Source organism: Coregonus clupeaformis, chromosome 3 (assembly GCF_020615455.1).
Source record: "Coregonus clupeaformis isolate EN_2021a chromosome 3, ASM2061545v1, whole genome shotgun sequence".
Lineage (NCBI taxonomy): Eukaryota > Metazoa > Chordata > Actinopteri > Salmoniformes > Salmonidae > Coregonus > Coregonus clupeaformis.
This window is the reverse complement of record NC_059194.1, coordinates 10,026,399-10,044,740: the sequence shown is the minus strand read 5'-3', so window position 1 is coordinate 10,044,740 and position 18,342 is coordinate 10,026,399. Positions and strand designations below refer to the sequence as shown.

Here is an 18,342-nt window from a genome sequence, read left to right as displayed (position 1 = left end):
CTTTTTTGTTGTTGTTTTATTTTACTTTTTTATTAAAAAAGAAATGCATTGTTGGTTAAGGGCTGTAAGTAAGCATTTCACTGTAATGTGTGTTGTATTCGGCGCATGTGGCCAATAAAATGTGATTTGATTTGATATGTTCGTATGGTATGGTATGTATTAATTTGTGGATGTCAATCATACATTTCGCATGATATATTAGGAATTACAATACGTATGATATGTTACGAATTCCAATTTGTTGTGCTAAACATTAGCGAGGTGGCTAATGCTATTGTTAGCTAGGTGGCAAACGTTAGATAGGCTAGGGGTTAGGGTTAAGGTTAGGAGTTATGTTAAAGTGTTAAGGTTAGGGTTAGGGGAAGGGTTAGCTAACATGCTAAGTAGTTGCAAAGTAGCTAAAAAAGTAGTAAGTAGTTGCAAAGTTGGTAATTAGCTAAAATGCTAAAGTTGACCATGATAAGATTGGAACACTCAACCTTTGGGTTGCTAGACATTCGAGTTATACGCCCATCCTTTCACCCTGACCAACCACCCTCGTTTTTGCCTTAAGTAACCTTCTGTATTATGTAACCATACCAAACGTAACATATCATCCTCATTTCAGTGATCCGGATTTACTTTTACTATGTTACGTCTAGTCTATGTGACCATGCTGACACACAGCATGTTGCACAAGCAATGATTCTGATGTTGTTGTTTTATCCTGGTGCACCGTTTGCAGCCCAACTTTTTAGTTGTGCATGGCGACTTCAGATTTTCTGTGAACACACTAAAAAGTAACTTGACACTGTGTTGATCAGTCAGCACACATTTGGATTATAAGAATGGCAAGTTGGAAGGAGAGAGAGCTGGAATTTATTCTACACATTTGAAACAGCGATGCTGTCAGTCGAGTCTGGTAGCTTGATTCTAGCATGCACAACTGAGGTTCTGTTTACATTCGTTTGGGGTTCAACCATTTACTATATGCGGTTCATAACTAGCTTCCTGTTTCTTAACAAACCAAATTGTTTTCTCGGCTATGGTTTGTGTGGTCTTGGTTGTTCTTAGTCGAGGAAATGCATCGTAGCTAACTGCAATGTTTGTCCTGTCTGAAATCTGGCTACCTCGTCTAACCGTAGCTTGGTCTGTGCATTGCAAATGAACGTGAGCAGCATGGCAGTTTCCTGAAGTTTGGTGGTTTTAAACAACGTAACTAATGTTAACTAGCTATGTTTTGTGTAAGAAAGTATGATATATTGTGGCGCATGAACTGGCCATACACCTTAGCTAATGTTACCTAGCTAGCTAACGTTAACTGGCTATCATAGCAGCCAAGGAATTTTGCTAGTTTATTTATGCATATTTGTTTGTGCGCCGATAAACGTGTCTAGATCAGAAGTTTACACATGATGACTTCAGCCTTATATGAAAAACCTTAATTGGTAAAATATACACTCCAGTCAAAAGTTTGGACACACCTACTCATTCAAGGGTTTTTCTTTATTTTTACTATTTTTGACATTGTAGAATAATAGTGAAGACATCAAAACTATGAAATGACACATATGGACTCATGTAGTAACCAAAAAGGTGTTAAACAAATCAAAATATATGTTATTTTAGATTCTTCAAATAGCCACCCTTTGCCTTGATGACAGCTTTGCAGCTTTTTGGAGAAATGTCCTCTGGTCTGATGAAACAAAAATAGAACTGTTTGGCCATAATGACCATCGTTATGTTTGGAGGAAAAAGGGGCCGAAGAACACCATCCCAACCGTGAAGCACGGGGGTGGCAGCATCATGCTGTGGGGGTGCTTTGCTGCAGGAGGGACTGGTGCACTTCACAAAATAGATGGCATCATGAGGAAGGAAAATTATGTGGATATATTGAAGCAACATCTCAAGACATCAGTCATGAAGTTAAAGCTTGGTCGCAAATGGGTCTTTCAAATGGACAACGACCCCAAGCATACTTCCAAAGTTGTGGTAAAATGGCTTAAGGACAACAAAGTCAAGGTATTGGAGTGGCCATCACAAAGCCCTGACCTCAATCCTATAGAACATTTGTGGGCAGAACTGAAAAAGCGTGTGCGAGCAAGGAGGCCTACAAACCTGACTCAGTTACACCAGCTCTGTCAGGAGGAATGGGCCAAAATTCACCCAACTTATTGTGGAAAGCATGTGGAAGGCTACCTGAAACGTTTGACCCAAGTTAAACAATTTAAAGGCAATGCCACCAAATACTAATTGAGTGTATGTAAACTTCTGACCCACTGGGAATGTGATGAAATAAATAAAAGCTGAAATAAATCATTCTCTCTATTATTATTCTGACATTTCACATTATTAAAATAAAGTGGTGATCCTAACTGACCTAAGACAGGGAATTTTTACTAGGATTAAATGTCAGGAATTGTGAAAAACTGAGTTTAAATGTATTTGGCTAAGGTGTATGCAAACTTCCGACTTCAACTGTACATAATTACTGTCAACATGAACCACTGTTTGCATCGAATTATTCATGAAATGACCACATTATGTTTTGTTGAGAAGAGCTACATAAAAATACAGTAGATGTGGTGGTGGTGGCAGGTGGTTGCACTGTGTGACCATAATGATTCTAATATAATAGACTGTTGAATATGCTTGAATGCCAGTTCCCTAGGTTCTTCCCTGTATTTGCCTGAAACAATAGAAAATGGATTTCTCCTCTGGTCCTTAAGCTGCATTATCTGCCCATTCAATGCCTCATACACAGCCCTTGGGCTTGACAGAGATGGTTTTAAAGGTGGCTTTTTAATTGGTAAACCCTTGAAACATCCTTTCTTTATAAAAATACATATCAAACCCTTCCCCCTCAATTTACAGTTCGTATAATTTATAATAAGGTTTGCGTTTTCCTCCACTCTCTTCTATTCACAATGAGGATTATTGTGCTCGCTCACTTGTTTCACAATGCAGTCTCCCGTGGCCATGCCTGGAAACAAACACATCTCCTTGGTGGATTCGCTTCACTGACAAAAGTGGATAATTCAGACTGGATGGGATGGAGGAGAAACTAGCAACATGTGTGTTTGTGTGCGTGTGTGTGTGTGTGCGGCCATGTGTGTGTTTGAGTATGAGTGTGAGTGAACTGAGACCTCTTGTTATTAGATATTCCATTTTATTATAGTCTGACCGGTCGATGAAAATTCGCAAATCAACTTGATTGGAGGTAAACAACACAAAAATCTCTTCCCAACTATTTTGCAATCTATATGGCACGGCAGTCAATTTTTTGGTCCTTAAATGAAACTGGTATACTTTTTTATTTATCACAATTTTCTTTTACCAACTATGGTCTTTAATGCAGGGCCAACAGACAAGTTCCTTACTTTTTCCCCCTTCCACTTTCCTCATCCATTTTTGCGGTAATGCTGCAATTATTTGGTTGTAATTTTGGGTAGAGCAGACATTTCCATATGTTTTTGTTAGCTGCATGTGCGACATAACTCCACCAGTCCTATCTATGATATCATTTACGATGTTTATACCTTTTTTAAACATTTGTTTTAAAATGTTTTTTTAATCAATTAGTATATTTGAGTTTAACTACAATATTTGTTGCATTATTTGTTCTGTCGTTTCTGGAGGATTAAATTGAAATCGCAACCAACTTTGGCTTGTTTTAGAAATAGTGATATTTGGGAGATGATTTCCTTTTCAAATAACTGAAAGTGAGAAGTTATAATCTGAATAAAGGGAAAAAGGCCATTCTTCAACATAGGGTGAGACATTGCTAGAGAACCAGTTCGGATTAAAGTATAACTTTTGTATGACTGAAGCCTTTAGTGAGAGGTCTAATGCTTTAGTATTTATTCATTTCTGCCCTCCGAATTCATATTCATTATATAAATAGGCCCATTAAATTTTGTCTGGCTTGCCGTTCCACATTTTTTCTCATATAATTTAAAAAACTGTTCACTAGGTGTAGGCAAGACCATAAGTAAATAGGTAAACTGGGATATTACTAAAGAGTTAATCAGGGATATAGACAGGTATTTACCTTTCCATGGTAGCAAGATCTTATCTATTTTTGTTAACTTTCTATTAAATGTATTGGAGTGAGATCATTTCTTTCTTTCAGGATATGTATACTGAGTATATCCACATCACCATCAGACCATTTTATTGGTAAACTACACGGTAATGTAAAAGTTGTATTTGTTAGTGATCCAATTCGTAATATAGTACACTTATCATAATTTGGTTGTAATCCAGAGAGGTTAGAACAATTATCTAGATCCTCTATGAGGCTGTTGAGGGATCCAAGCTGTGGATTTAAAAGAAAACATGAATCATCAGCGTACAATGACACCTTTGTCAAGTTACTTTTCAGTGTGTTCCCAGAAACACACTGAAACACAAGTAAAAAGCAGTCAGGGGTTGCGGGTAATACACACGGTGCACCCAGGTAAAACAACAAAAAGTATGTGAAATGTAGTAGTAGTATAGATGTGGAATGACTAGAACTGCATTCCAATTTAAAAAGATCATACACAGATTCCTTTCTTCTTCCCGTTCCAGGGCAGCTTTAAATGTATAATTTAGACTTTTGCAAGGACAATAAACAATTTTCTGTAAGTTTCTCATTTTTACATTTTACATTTGAGTCATTTAGCAGAGAGAATCTCCTGTCAGACTTTCACTCTCTTCCTTCTTATCTCTGAGACAGACTAATCTCCAATGACTCGTAAAACTACTAATCATAAGGGCGGCAGGTAGCTTAGTGGTTAAGAGCGTTGTGCCAGTAACCGAAAGGTCGCTGGTTCTAATCCCCGAGCCGACTAGGTGAAAAATCTGTCGATGTGCCCTTGAGCAAGGCACTTAACCCTAATTGCTCCTGTAAGTCGCTCTGGATAAGAGCGTCTGCTAAATGACCAATTATTATTATTATTATTATAACCATATATGAAAATTCAGACTATATTTATCCATATTTTTTAAATTGTATTTTCAGATTTGTTAGATTTGCCTTATATAGTTCCGTATAAATAATTAGCAGGTCTGAATTGATTTGGCGTAGGCTACTAGCTAGCCAGCTAGCTGGTTAGGTCTATATGTGGGCATAGTACACGTGTCAAACTCATTTCACGGAGGGCCGAGTGTCTGCAAGTTTTCACTCCTCCCTTGTACTTGATTCATGAATTAAGGTCACTAATTAGTAAAGAACTCCCCTCATCTGGTTGTCTAGGTCTTAAATAAAACAACAACCCGCAAACACTAGGCCCTCCATGGAATACGTTTGACACCCCTGGCCTAGTAGGTTATCTGATTGATTTGTTATAGGCCAGAATCATCTTATTGACGAACATTCAATGACCTAGCTGAGCCTTTACAGGTAAGTTAAACACAGTAGATATATGTAAGTAGTAGGCTAGTATGTGTCGGTCTCACCAGTTAGGCCTAGACAGCCAACTAATATGCAAACAGACCAGTGGTGAGCGGCTGATAATGAGCATTGCGAGTGACAAATCATTAACCTATGCTATTAAGACAGCATAGCAACATTAGCTGTCGTCCAGTCAGAAATTATGTTTGATCCGTTTTACATTAAATGGACAAAATCAGACACGTACACTACCGGTCAAAGGTTTTAGAACACATTTACATTTACGTCATTTAGCAGACCTATTCATTCAAGGGTTTTTCTTTATTTTTACTATTTTCTACATTGTAGAATAATAGTGAAGACATCAAAATTATGAAATAACACATATGGAATCATGTAGTAACCAAAAAAGTGTTAAACAAATCAAAATACATTGTATATTTGAGATTCTTCAAATAGCCACCCTTTGCTTTGATGACAGCTTTGCACACTCTTGGCATTCTCTCAACCAACTTCATGAGGTAGTCACCTGAAATGCATTTCAATTAACAGGTGTGCCTTGTTAAAAGTTAATTTGTGGAATTTCTTTCCTTCTTAATGTGTTTGAGCCAATCAGTTGTGTTGTGACAAGGTAGGTGGGGTATACAGAATAGAGCCCTATTTGGTAAAAGACCAAGTCCATATTATGGCAAGAACAAGCTCAAATAAGCAAAAAGAAACGACAGTCCATCATTACTTTAAGACATGAAGGTCAGTCAATCCGGAAAATTTCAAGAAAATCTTCAAGTGCAGTTGCAAAAAACATCAAGAGCTATGATGAAACTGGCTCTCATGAGGACCGCCACATGAATGGAAAACCCAGAGTTACCTCTGCTGCAGAGGATACATTCATTAGAGTTACCAGTCTCAGAAATTGCAAACCAAATAAATGGTTTACAGAGTTCAAGTAACAGACACATCTCAACATCAACTGTTCAGAGGAGACTGTGTGAATCAGGCCTTCATGGTCGAGTTGCTGCAAAGAAACCACTACCAAAGGACACCAATAATAAGAAGAGACTTGCTTGGGCCAAGAAACACGAGCAATGGACATTAGACTGGTGGAAATCTGTCCTTTGGTCTGATGAGTCCAAATTTGAGATTTTTGGTTCCAACCGCCGTGTCTTTGTGAGACGCGGTGTGGGTGAACGGATGATCTCCGCATGTGTATTTCCCACCGTAAAGCATGGAGGAGAAGGTGTTATGGTGTGGGGGTGCTTTGCTGGTGACACTATCTGTGATTTATTTAGAATTCAAGGCACACTTATCCAGCATGGCTACCACAGCATTCTGCAGCAATACACCATCCCATCTGGTTTGGGCTTAGTGGGACTATCATTTGTTTTTCAACAGGACAATGACCCAACACACCTCCAGGCTGTGTAAGGGCTATTTTACCAAAAAGGAGAGTGATGGAGTGCTGCATCAGATGACCTGGCCTCCACAATCCCCCGACCTCAACCAAATTGAGCTGGTTTGGGATGAGTAGGACCGCAGAGTGAAGGAAAAGCAGCCAACAAGTGCTCAGCATATGTGGGAACCCCTTCAAGACTGTTTGAAAAGCATTCCAGGTGAAGCTGGTTGAGAGAATGCCAAGAATGTGCAAAGCTGTCATCAAGGCAAAGGGTGGCTATTTGAAGAATCTCAAATATAAAATATTTTTAAAAAATCTAAAACTTTTGACCGGTAGTGTAGATTACAGCAATCCATGTGGCAAACGTTTCTCCTTGTCAGTTTCACTTTTATGCAGGTTTTTTTATTCAAGCCCAGTGCTACCCTACCTGATTCTACTACTCATCTGTTCTTCAAGACCTCCTCTGTTCATCGAGACCTTGAGTAGTAGAATATTTTGTTCTCAATGACATGTATTGCTAAAAAAAAGGTTTAAGGTAATACAGGCAGGCACCACATTACTACAAGACAAAACACCTCTCTCAATCAAGCATGACAATCTTGTAAGTATAAAAGCAAAACTTGCTTTCATATAATTTTTTTAAAACTTGAAAAGTAGTGGAATGGGATTAGTGTGGTGTGTGAAGAATCCAATACTTTAACTTGTATGCAGTACCTCCTCTAAGAGTATGAATTAGGCTGTTTGAGAAAGTTTGAATCCTAAGCAACCTGCCTACACATTGCTGGAAGTATAATATACCAACATAGCTATTGTAGTTGGTCAAAGCTGTGTGCTGGAAAACCTTTGTAGAGCATGGGTTGAATAGGCATTGTGGTGCATATTTCCTTTATTTTTCGGCTTCAGACCAATGCCTACTTCTCACTTAAAACAGTTTTTTGTTTTTAATATATGATATTCAGGTATGAATGTGTGTGTGTGTGTGTATGTACAGGTAACTGCCAAAATAATGGAAACACAAGTAAATGAGGGATACAAAGATATTGAAAGCAGGTGCTTCCACACAGGCGTGATTTCTGAGTCAATTAACATCTCATCATGGGCAGGCCATTATTCTGGCCATTATTATGGCTGCCATGGCTATGCCCCATAGGATGACAATGCCGCCCTCCACAGGGCACGAGTTTATACTGAATGGTTTGATGAGCATGAAAACGATGTAAACCATATGCCATGGCCGTCTCAGTCACCAGACCTCAATCAAAATGAACACTTATGGGAGATTCTTGAGTGGCACCTGAGACAGCATTTTCCACCACCCTCAACAAAACACCAAATGATGGAATTTCTTCTTCTTGTTCTAGACACTGTGTGCATTGAAGCTGTTCTGGTTCTTGGGTGCCAAACACCCTATTAAGAGTCTTTATGTTGGTGTTTCTTTTATTTTGGCAGTTACCTGCATGTGTGTGTGTATGTGTGTGTGGTGGATAAGGGATTGTATATGAGAGGGAATTGAAACCTCTTGTTATTAGATAACACACATTGTCATATCAGCTTTTTCCGTGAGAGAGAGAGAGAGAAACACAGGAGAGAGTGCAGGGTATTGTCCAAGAAGATTATATGATTTCAGGAGAACAGAAATGGTTTTGCACAATCTAACAGCAATTTGGAAAGGGCTCGAACACAAATGCAGTCATTCTGCACAAAAACTAGAATAAAGAAAAAGACAATGACAGTATATGAAATATGCATAAAGTATTCTGTATCTAATGTGAATTTTGACAACACTTACATGTTTGAAGTCGTGGACCTCGAGCACCTCATCACTACCGTTCCCCATCCTGAAGATCTCAATGCGGTGGGCGGGGTCAATCTCCATGATACTGTCTGTTTCCATGCCGTCCAGCACAGCCTTGTAATGTTGGTTGTACACCTGGAGACACAGGACCAATCAGAAACATCCTCAGCTTGACTGACAGGTCATTTAACCAATAGTACATGAGGGTGGGGCAACTCAACTCAGTAGCTCAAATCTATAGCCTTTCAATGGTCTTTCAATAAGCTTACTATACCGCCAATAGGAAAAATCTAGGGGTGGCAGGTAGCCTAGTGGTTAGAGAGGTGTGACAGCAATCGTACAATTGACAAATAAAGTGATCTTAATCCTTAATGTATGGCTTTTCAATAGGCTTAAAATACAGTCTATAGCCATTAACTAGGCTTAATACACCGCAAATAATTATAATCCAAAAATAAATACTGTAGTCTAAAGATGTGAGGCCAATACTCACCTGATGCAATCACATTGATCTAGCTATGTCATATTCTTCAAAGCATCATGTCCAAAGTAAAACATCACATTTGACCAATGCAACCAATATACCACCGCAGTGAACGGCATCCGGCATGCTGATATTTGTAAAGTGCCAAAGTATTCATAAACACGATCAGAGATAACACTAAGTCATTGTTGATACATTGCCATTGACAAACTGCAAGTCATTTGTACATCCATAGAGGCTGCGTAAGTACCCTTCGAGTTGCTACGTCGAATAAATGCGACTTTGAATATGTGGCTTGGATAGTTGTTTGTTTTTCTTGGTCCTACCTTAAAGCACTTGATTATGTATTGTTCTTGGTCACGCCGGGGCGGCTGTTAAAATTCCCTGTCTATAAAAATGATTCATGCCTACCAGCTGAAAACTACTCTATTAATATGTATGTGGAGTGTGGTGTTATGATGAGAAATATATTGCTGAGTTCATCTTCATCTGTTGGGGTGATGAATCAAAGCGCCCCATACTGTACCAATGAGAGAGTTGATTAATGGATACAGTTAGGCGGCCAATGAAATCCATCAAGATTAATATTCCCAATCAACATGTCGGGGCCACTGATTGTTAAGGGATCGAACACAGAAATAACCCAAGCCCTGTGAAAAAGTTAGGTTTCTATCTACAGTCGTGGTCAAAAGTTTTGAGAATGACACAAATATTAATTTTCACAAAGTCTGCTGCCTCAGTTTTGATGATGGCAATTTGCATATACTCCAGAATGTTATGAAGAGTGATCAGATAATTGCAAAGTCCCTCTTTGCCATGAAAATGAACTTAATCCCCAAAAAACATTTCCACTGCATTTCAGCCCTGCCACAAAAGGACCAGCTGACATCATGTCAGTGATTCTCTCGTTAACACAGGTGAGAGTGTTGACGAGGACAAGGCTGGAGATCACTCTGTCATCCTGATTGAGTTAGAATAACAGACTGGAAGCTTTAAAAGGAGGGTGGTGCTTGAAATCATTGTTCTTCCTCTGTTAACCATGGTTACCTGCAAGGAAACACGTGCCGTCATCATTGCTTTGCACAAAAAGGGCTTCACAGGCAAGGATATTGCTGCTAGTAAGATTGCACCTAAATCAACCATTTATCGGATCATCAAGAACTTCAAGGAGAGAGGTTCAATTGTTGTGAAGAAGGCTTCAGGGCGCACAAGAAAGTCCAGCAAGCGCCAGGACCGTCTCCTAAAATTGATTCAGCTGCGGGATCGGGGCACCACCAGTGCAGAGCATGCTCAGGAATGGCAGCAGGCAGGTGTGAGTGCATCTGCACGCACAGTGAGGCAAAGACTTTTGGAGGATGGCCTGGTGTCAAGAAGGGCATGTCTGGTATCGAGGAAGCCACTCTCTCCAGGAAAAACATCAGGGACAGACTGATATTCTGCAAAAGGTACAGGGATTGAAATGCTGAGGACTGGGTTAAAATCATTTTCTCTGATGAATCCCCTTTCCGATTGTTTGGGGCATCCGGAAAAAAGCTTGTCCGGAGAAGACAAGGTGAGCGCTACCATCAGTCCTGTGTCATGCCAACAGTGAAGCATCCTGAGACCATTCATGTGTGGGGTTGCTTCTCAGCCAAGAGAGTGGGCTCACTCACAATTTTGCCTAAGAACACAGCCATGAATAAAGAATGGTACCAACACATCCTCCGAGAGCAACTTCTCCCAACCATCCAAGAACAGTTTAGTGACGAACAATGCCTTTTCCAGCATGATGGAGCACCTTGCCATAAGGCAAAAGTGATAACTAAGTGGCTTGGGGAACAAAACATCGAAATTTTGGGTCCATGGCCAGGAAACTCCCCAGACCTTAATCCCATTGAGAACTTGTGGTCAATCCTCAAGAGGCGGGTGAACAAACAAAAACCCACAAATTCTGACAAACTCCAAGCATTGATTATGCAAGAATGGGCTGCCATCAGTCAGGATGTGGCCCAGAAGTTAATTGACAGCATGCCAGGGCAGATTGCAGAGGTCTTGAAAAAGAAGGGTCAACACTGCAAATATTGGCTCTTTGCATAAACTTAATGTAATTTTCAATAAAAGCCTTTGACACTTATGGAATGCTTGTAATTATACTTCAGTATACCATAGTAACATCTGACAAAAATATCTAAAAACACTGAAGCAGCAAACTTTGTGAAGACCAATACTTGTGTCATTCTCAAAACCTTTGACCACGACTGTAGTGTTTATGACTATAATGTCCATGCCTGATGCTCATATGTTGGTCTAGTGACTCTAGTAACACTAGTTAAAGCCCTATAGTATGGCAATACCATTCAGAAAGAGGTTAGATAAGCATTCGATTACACTCTTCATACGTGTGCTCAACATGTTGTTTACCCACTTACTACCACACACTCCTTATGACATTTAAATGACCTGCACCCCATATTGCCATCAAGCTCTTCAATAGGTGAGCAATAATGATTGGTGAGCAATAATGATTGAATGGGATATAATTCTTAACAGAAGATCACGGCAAGTATGGCTCTGGAATATAAATAGCCATTAACATGGGTCACAATGGCCTTGGCTCGGAAAGGAACCTGAACTTTAAAATCGTAAGACGTAGCCAAATGAAGATGGACCTGATATTCAAGTGTCAGTCGAGCAGTTATTTGAAATTTAGAGCCATTATATAGTCTGGGAGCCTTTGTGGTGGATTAAAGTTCCATTTAACCCTTTTCTTATATATTAGCATAAAGGTGGAAAGGACTTATTGATTTATACGAAAACAGTTCATCACATTTTCTGTAGGCGGTGGTCACTTTTGATTAAACTCCAGCGATGAGATTTTCCTCATCACATCATGTTTAAATGGATTGCAATGTACATCATAAATGAACTGTTTGAATTTACTTGTTCAATGTTTTAAATAGGTGCATAATGTTGCTATCGTTTTGTTTAGAAAATGGGATGGCTTCTGTGGATCCCTGGGTTTGTGGCAGGTGAAGTATTGCTGAACTATTAGTAATACAGTGCATTCGGAAAGTATTCAGACCCCTTGACTTTTTCCACATTTGTTACGTTACAGCCTTATTCTAAAATGTATAAAATCTTTTTTTCCCTCATCAATTTTCACACAATACCCCATAATGACAAAGCAAAAACAGGTCTTTATAAATTTTTGAAAAAAACAGAAATACCTTATTTACATAAGTATTCAGACCCTTTACTATGAGACTCAAAATTTAGCTCAGGTGTATCCTGTTTCCATTGATCATCCTTGAAATGTTTCTACAACTTGATTGGAGTACACCTGTGGTAAATTCAATTGATTGGACTTGATTTGGAAAGGCACACACCTGTCTATATAAGGTCCCACAGTTGACAGTGCATGTCAGAGCAAAAACCAAGCCATGAGGTCAAAGGAATTGTCCGTAGAGCACCGAGACAGGATTGTGTCGAGGCACAGATCTGGGGAAGGGTACCAAAACATTTCTGCTGCATTGAAGGTCCCCAAGAACACAGTGGCCTCCCTCATTCTTAAATGGAAGTAGTTTGGAACCACCAAGACTCTTCCTAGAGCTGGCCGCCTGGCCAAACTGAGCAATTGGAGGAGAAGGGCCTTGGTCAGGGAGGTGACCAAGAACCCGATGGTCACTCTGACAGAGCTCCAGAGTTCCTCTGTGGAGATGGGAGAACTTTCCAGAAGGACAACCATCTCTGCAGCACTCCGCCAATCAGGCCTTTATGGTAGAGTGGCCAGACGGAAGCCACTCCTCAGTAAAAGGCACCTGACAGCCCGCTTGGAGTTTGCCAAAAGGCACCTACAGGATTCAGACCATGAGAAACAAGATTATCTGGTCTGATGAAACCAAGATTGAACTCTTTGGCCTGAATGCCAAGTGTCACGTCTGGAAGAAACCTGACACCATCCCTACGGAGAAGCATGATAGTGGCAGCATCATGCTGTGGGGATGTTTTTCAGCGGCAGTGACTGGGAGTCTGGATCAAGGGAAAGATGAACGGAGCAAAGTACAGAGAGATCCTCTCTGAAAACCTGCTCAGTGCTCAGGACCTCAGACTGGGGCGAAGGTTCACCTTCCAACAGGACAATGACCCTAAGAACACAGCCAAGACAACACAGGAGTGACTTCGGGACAAGTCTCTGAATGTCCTTGAGTGGCCCAGCCAGAGCCTGGACTTGAACCCGATGAAACATCTCTTGAGAGACCTGAAAATAGCCGTGCAACGACGCTCACCATCCAACCTGACAGAGCTTGAGAGGATCTGCAGAGAAGAATGTGAGAAACTCCCCAAATACAGGTGTGCCAGGCTTGTAGCGTCATACCCAAGAAGACTCGAGGCTGTAATTGCTGCCAAAGGTGCTTCAACAAAGTACTGAGTAAAGGGTCTGAATACTTATGTAAATGTGATATTTCCGTTTTTGTGGTATTTTTTGCAAAAATGTCTAAAAACCTGTTTTGCTTTGTCATTATGGGGTATTGTGTGTAGATTGCTAAGTGAAAAAAACAATTTAATCGATTTTAGAATAAGGATGTAACGTAACTAAATGTGGAAAAAGTTAAGGGGTCTGAATACTTTTCCGAATGCACTGTATTATTAAAGTAACTGACCAGTGAAAATCTCACTTTTAAAAGTTCATATTCTGTTCACTCATAGCTAATATTATTGACTCGTCCTATCCTCTTATTTGTGGCCAAAGCATAAATTGGAGAAAAAACACTTTAAAAAACCCACCTCAAACTTGTATCTCAAACAGACCATTTAAAAATGGTTTGCTATTTCCTTATAGAGGATGATGTCATCCTCCTGAGGACGATGAGCTGGCCAATCAGCGGTCTATTCACATTAATATTTTTAATGACCGGTATACGCCCACACCATTCCAACACAGAAAAGCTGCTTTTTAACATGCTTAATTACCATGTGTTGGAAGGAAAAATATTTTACTCATATTGTAATCAAGTATAGGTCATATTTCATAGAAATCTGGAAACACTGGACAGTTACTTTAAGCTTGTGAATATAAGTGCAAAGAGGTTAGAAATATGGCTTTCTTAGAACAAACATTTTGGTCTATGGACCATATTCATATGTTTGGTTACCACACATTGTCATATCAAACATGGTCAATTGTATTGGATTTTTCTGGGGTGTGTTGACTTTGGATAGCACTAATGTTCATCTAATCTTTTCACAAATAAAATATTTAAATTTCCTAACCGTCACTTTTAACCTTGCTTCATTATCTCCTCAGCCTTTTTGACCAATTACTAAACAGCACATTTTTCCAGAAGCACATGCTCGGTGCGACTTCACGTAGGCGGGGGAGGCCAATGCTGAGAGAGTACATCCTGAGTGCTCCTGAAGCAATTTCATATTGATTTGTACTCGATCGGGCTGGCTATTCAGATATGTCATATAATTAATTTAAAGGTTCCGATTCAATGCGGTTGCATAACATACTCAACATACATGATATATAATAAATATTACTTATCAAAACAGTGAAGTTAAGTTTAAGAAACAATTAAAAAAGTGTCTGAATTAGTGTCCTCAGTAGCAAGGCAGCAAAAATAATACACTGTATGATAACCTCTCTATGAATGTCACAGTACAAATTGTTATGCCAACCTGCTGAATATACATTTTTTACAGGGTACGAGTGCAAGATCTCCTATTGTCAAAAACTACCATCAGTATCTCCCATTCCCCCTAGGAAGGGCTCAGGTTTCCCACGTATCCATATGCCTCTCAACATCATCAGTCGACATACAAAAATACAAGGTTCAATCAATCAATCCATCAAAGTTTTTTTGTCACATGCAAAGGATACAGTAGTTCTGTCCTTGAGCTGTTCTTGTCTATTAATGTTCTGTATCATGTCATGTTTCATGTTCTGTGTGGGCCCCAGGAAGAGTAGCTGCTGATTTCACAACAACTACTGGGGATCCTGATAAATACCCATACAGTAGGTGTAAAACAGTGAAATGCTAACTTGCACAGCGGGAAATTCGCTTCCAACACGAACACAACACTGCAAATTGTATGGAAGCATTTCCCGACAATGCCTTGTTTATTTATCCATGGCAAGGCCTTTCTCCAAGGTGGTCCTTAACAATCTCTACCCAGATGGTGTCAAACATATTGTAGAGCCACAAAAGGGCCCAGTGAATAAGAGACAGCAGGCCCAACGAACCCACAGGTTTTTGTGTGAATGGGGCTCTATCTGTCTGTGGCACTGGAGGACATTACGTAAAGGTTACGGGCGTGTGTGTATGTGTGAGCCTCATGGGAGCCTCGGGCACACCGGTGATGGATAGAGGAGGGCAGTAGCTCAGACAGCCGTACTGGTCACCAATTACAAGACAGAGAGAAAGAGCCTGCGGTAGGTCTTGATTGACAGCCTACATCTTGGATGAACCTCTCATAGTTATTTTTTGTTTTTTTTGCCCCCTTTTTTCTTCCCAATTTCGATCTTGTCTCATCGCTGCAACTCCCCAACGGGCTTGGGAGGCAAAGGTCGAGTCATGCGTCCTCCGAAACATAACCCGCCAAACCACGCTTCTTAACACCCGCCCGCTTAACCCAGAAGCCAGCCGCACCAATATGTCGGAGGAAACACTGTTCAACTGACGCCTGAGGTCAGCCTGCAGGCGCACGGCCCCCCACAAGGAGTCGCTAGAGCGCGATGAGCCAAGTAAAGCCCCCCTGGCCAAACCCTCCCCTAACCCGGACGACGCTGGGCCAATTGTGCGGCGCCCTATTGGACTCCTGATCACAGCCGGTTGTGATACAGCCCGGGATCGAACCCAAGTCTGTAGACCGCTGCGCCACTCGGGAGGCCTCTCATTGTTTCTAAAGGAAGTTTAGTGGGTGTATTAATAAAAGGATGGGAAATGACATAAGCACCACTGTTACTGTTACAGAAGATGGTCTCCTGGGTAGACAGAACAGACAGACTTCTTCAAGGCTGAGCGTCAAGTCAAAACAGCTGCGGAAGGAGAGAGAGGAGAGTCCCGTGTTCAGCCTTGGTTGGTTGCCAGTGAGCAATCTGAATGGACATTTCACTAGCTCTCTCTTACAGCTTTTCTCTTTGCTCCTTTTTCACACAGAATCCCCACCATTGGCTCCTTGTCCTCCAGCAAACTGCAGCATGGTGAATTAGCAGAGCTCATGACTCTCGCCTCACATGGCCAGTCACATGAGAACTAGCTAAATGTCTCCCCAGGGTTGCACTCGCTCCTCTGCATTGTTGTTTTATTAGAGTCTAGTTTCCCCCCCTCTAATGGAAACAGACATCTCTGTTAGAGACATTGAAAATAACCACTTCTACAACCTTACACTAGCACCAGCACCAGCACCACCGCTACCCTACTAATCCTCCTCCGCTCTTCAAGAATTAGACTGAATGTAATCTAAAGCTCTGCTCCTCTCCCATGGGGGATTTCAGAATGTTCAAACAGAAGATGGGTAGCAACCGCCAGACAAACGAGAAGATGAGAGATGAGAGATGAGGGAAAACAATTCCAGAGAATATTCCAGAGAAAGATGAGAAAATAATATTTGGAGACGCTTTCTCTCCGTTGGGACAGACGCGAACTGGCTGAATCGATTCAGTGGCTAGCTTTGCACTTACAGTGGGGGAAAAAAGTATTTAGTCAGCCACCAATTGTGCAAGTTCTCCCACTTATAAAGATGAGAGAGGCCTGTAATTTTCATCATAGGTACACGTCAACTATGACAGACAAAATGAGGAAAAAAAGTCCAGAAAATCACATTGTAGGATTTTTAATGAATTTATTTGCAAATTATGGTGGAAAATAAGTATTTGGTCACCTACAAACAAGCAAGATTTCTGGCTCTCACAGACCTGTAACTTCTTCTTTAAGAGGCTCCTCTGTCCTCCACTCGTTACCTGTATTAATGGCACCTGTTTGAACTTGTTATCAGTATAAAAGACACCTGTCCACAACCTCAAACAGTCACACTCCAAACTCCACTATGGCCAAGACCAAAGAGCTGTCAAAGGACACCAGAAACACAATTGTAGACCTGCACCAGGCTGGGAAGACTGAATCTGCAATAGGTAAGCAGCTTGGTTTGAAGAAATCAACTGTGGGAGCAATTATTAGGAAATGGAAGACATACAAGACCACTGATAATCTCCCTCGATCTGGGGCTCCACGCAAGATCTCACCCCGTGGGGTCAAAATGATCACAAGAACGGTGAGCAAAAATCCCAGAACCACACAGGGGGACCTAGTGAATGATCTGCAGAGAGCTGGGACCAAAGTAACAAAGCCTACCATCAGTAACACACTACGCCGCCAGGGACTCAAATCCTGCAGTGCCAGACGTGTCCCCCTGCTTAAGCCAGTACATGTCCAGGCCCGTCTGAAGTTTGCTAGAGTGCATTTGGATGATCCAGCAGAGGATTGGGAGAATGTCATATGGTCAGATGAAACCAAAATATACTCAACTCGTCGTGTTTGGAGGACAAAGAATGCTGAGTTGCATCCAAAGAACACCATACCTACTGTGAAGCATGGGGGTGGAAACATCATGCTTTGGGGCTGTTTTTCTGCAAAGGGACCAGGACGACTGATCCGTGTAAAGGAAAGAATGAATGGGGCCATGTATCGTGAGATTTTGAGTGAAAACCTCCTTCCATCAGCAAGGGCATTGAAGATGAAACGTGGCTGGGTCTTTCAGCATGACAATGATCCCAAACACACCGCCCGGGCAATGAAGGAGTGGCTTCGTAAGAAGCATTTCAAGGTCCTGGAGTGGCCTAGCCAGTCTCCAGATCTCAACCCCATAGAAAATCTTTGTAGGGAGTTGAAAGTCCGTGTTGCCCAGCAACAGCCCCAAAACATCACTGCTCTAGAGGAGATCTGCATGGAGGAATGGGCCAAAATACCAGCAACAGTGTGTGAAAACCTTGTGAAGACTTACAGAAAACGTTTGACCTGTGTCATTGCCAACAAAGGCTATATAACTAAGTATTTGTTATTGACCAAATACTTATTTTTCACCATAATTTGCAAATAAATTCATAAAAAATCCTATAATGTGATTTTCTGGATTTTTTCTTCTCATTTTGTCTGTCATAGTTGACGTGTACCTATGATGAAAATTACAGGCCTCTCTCATCTTTTTAAGTGGGAGAACTTGCACAATTGGTGGCTGACTAAATACTTTTTTCCCCCACTGTAACTGGCTAACAGTAGCTACTAACGGTAAGTTATAACCTATATGTATTTTTGTTTTGTTTTACATACTGG

General features: G+C 40.9%; 1 protein-coding gene across 1 annotated transcript in view; it reads right to left on the bottom strand.

Annotated features, from left to right (window-relative positions):
* The window catches only part of LOC121540256 (tenomodulin), a 53,367-nt gene that overhangs the window by 26,318 nt on the left and 8,707 nt on the right, over positions 1-18,342 (bottom strand). The window contains exon 3 of the mRNA XM_045206482.1: positions 8,539-8,679. Coding sequence (XP_045062417.1) covers positions 8,539-8,679 — 141 coding nt within the window. The remainder of the gene's footprint in view (positions 1-8,538; positions 8,680-18,342) is intronic.